Below are 554 nucleotides of genomic sequence, written 5' to 3' on the forward strand. Positions count from 1 at the left end.
CTAGACAAGTTACAGCAAGAGAAGAAGAGGTGTACTTACGACAGTTTCCCCAATCACTAATGGGCCCCCAGAATCTCCCTTACATGTTCCTCTGTTGGGGCGTCCACCGAAACAGATCTGAGATTTTAAATTAAGATTAAAATCAAACTGAAATGTGATTTTTGTGTGTACGTGTGCGCGTGCGCGTGCATGTGCGTGCTTGCGTGTCTACAGAAGTAAACATCTAAGTACATACGAGTATACGATAATTCATATCCTCAGCAGCAAAAGCACAAACGTAGCTCCCGACTCACTTGTTCATCCACTAGCTTGAAACGCGGGTAGGCTGCTCTGCATATCGCTAGAGGGACGAAGGGCAGGTGTATTTCCTGAAGGACGGATGACCTGCTGGCATATTTCGTGGCGCCCCAGCCAATCGCCACTGGCATTTGCCCTTTGAACTGCTCCTCGAGGTCAATTCTTGCTGGGGGAAGGCAGACAGGATGAACACGACCTGGGAACAGTTAGAGAAAAAAGAAAATGAATGACAAATTGATAGATAGATATAGATCTTT

General features: G+C 46.2%; 1 protein-coding gene across 1 annotated transcript in view; it reads right to left on the bottom strand.

Moving 5' to 3' along the window:
• LOC119587337 (phenoloxidase-activating factor 3-like) overlaps positions 1-554 on the bottom strand; it is a 14,893-nt gene that overhangs the window by 555 nt on the left and 13,784 nt on the right. The window contains exons 7-8 of the mRNA XM_037936085.1: positions 294-493; positions 40-117 (exon numbers count right to left, since the gene is read on the bottom strand). Coding sequence (XP_037792013.1) covers positions 40-117; positions 294-493 — 278 coding nt within the window. The remainder of the gene's footprint in view (positions 1-39; positions 118-293; positions 494-554) is intronic.

This window comes from Penaeus monodon, chromosome 22 (genome assembly GCF_015228065.2).
Source record: "Penaeus monodon isolate SGIC_2016 chromosome 22, NSTDA_Pmon_1, whole genome shotgun sequence".
Classification (NCBI taxonomy): Eukaryota; Metazoa; Arthropoda; class Malacostraca; order Decapoda; family Penaeidae; genus Penaeus; species Penaeus monodon.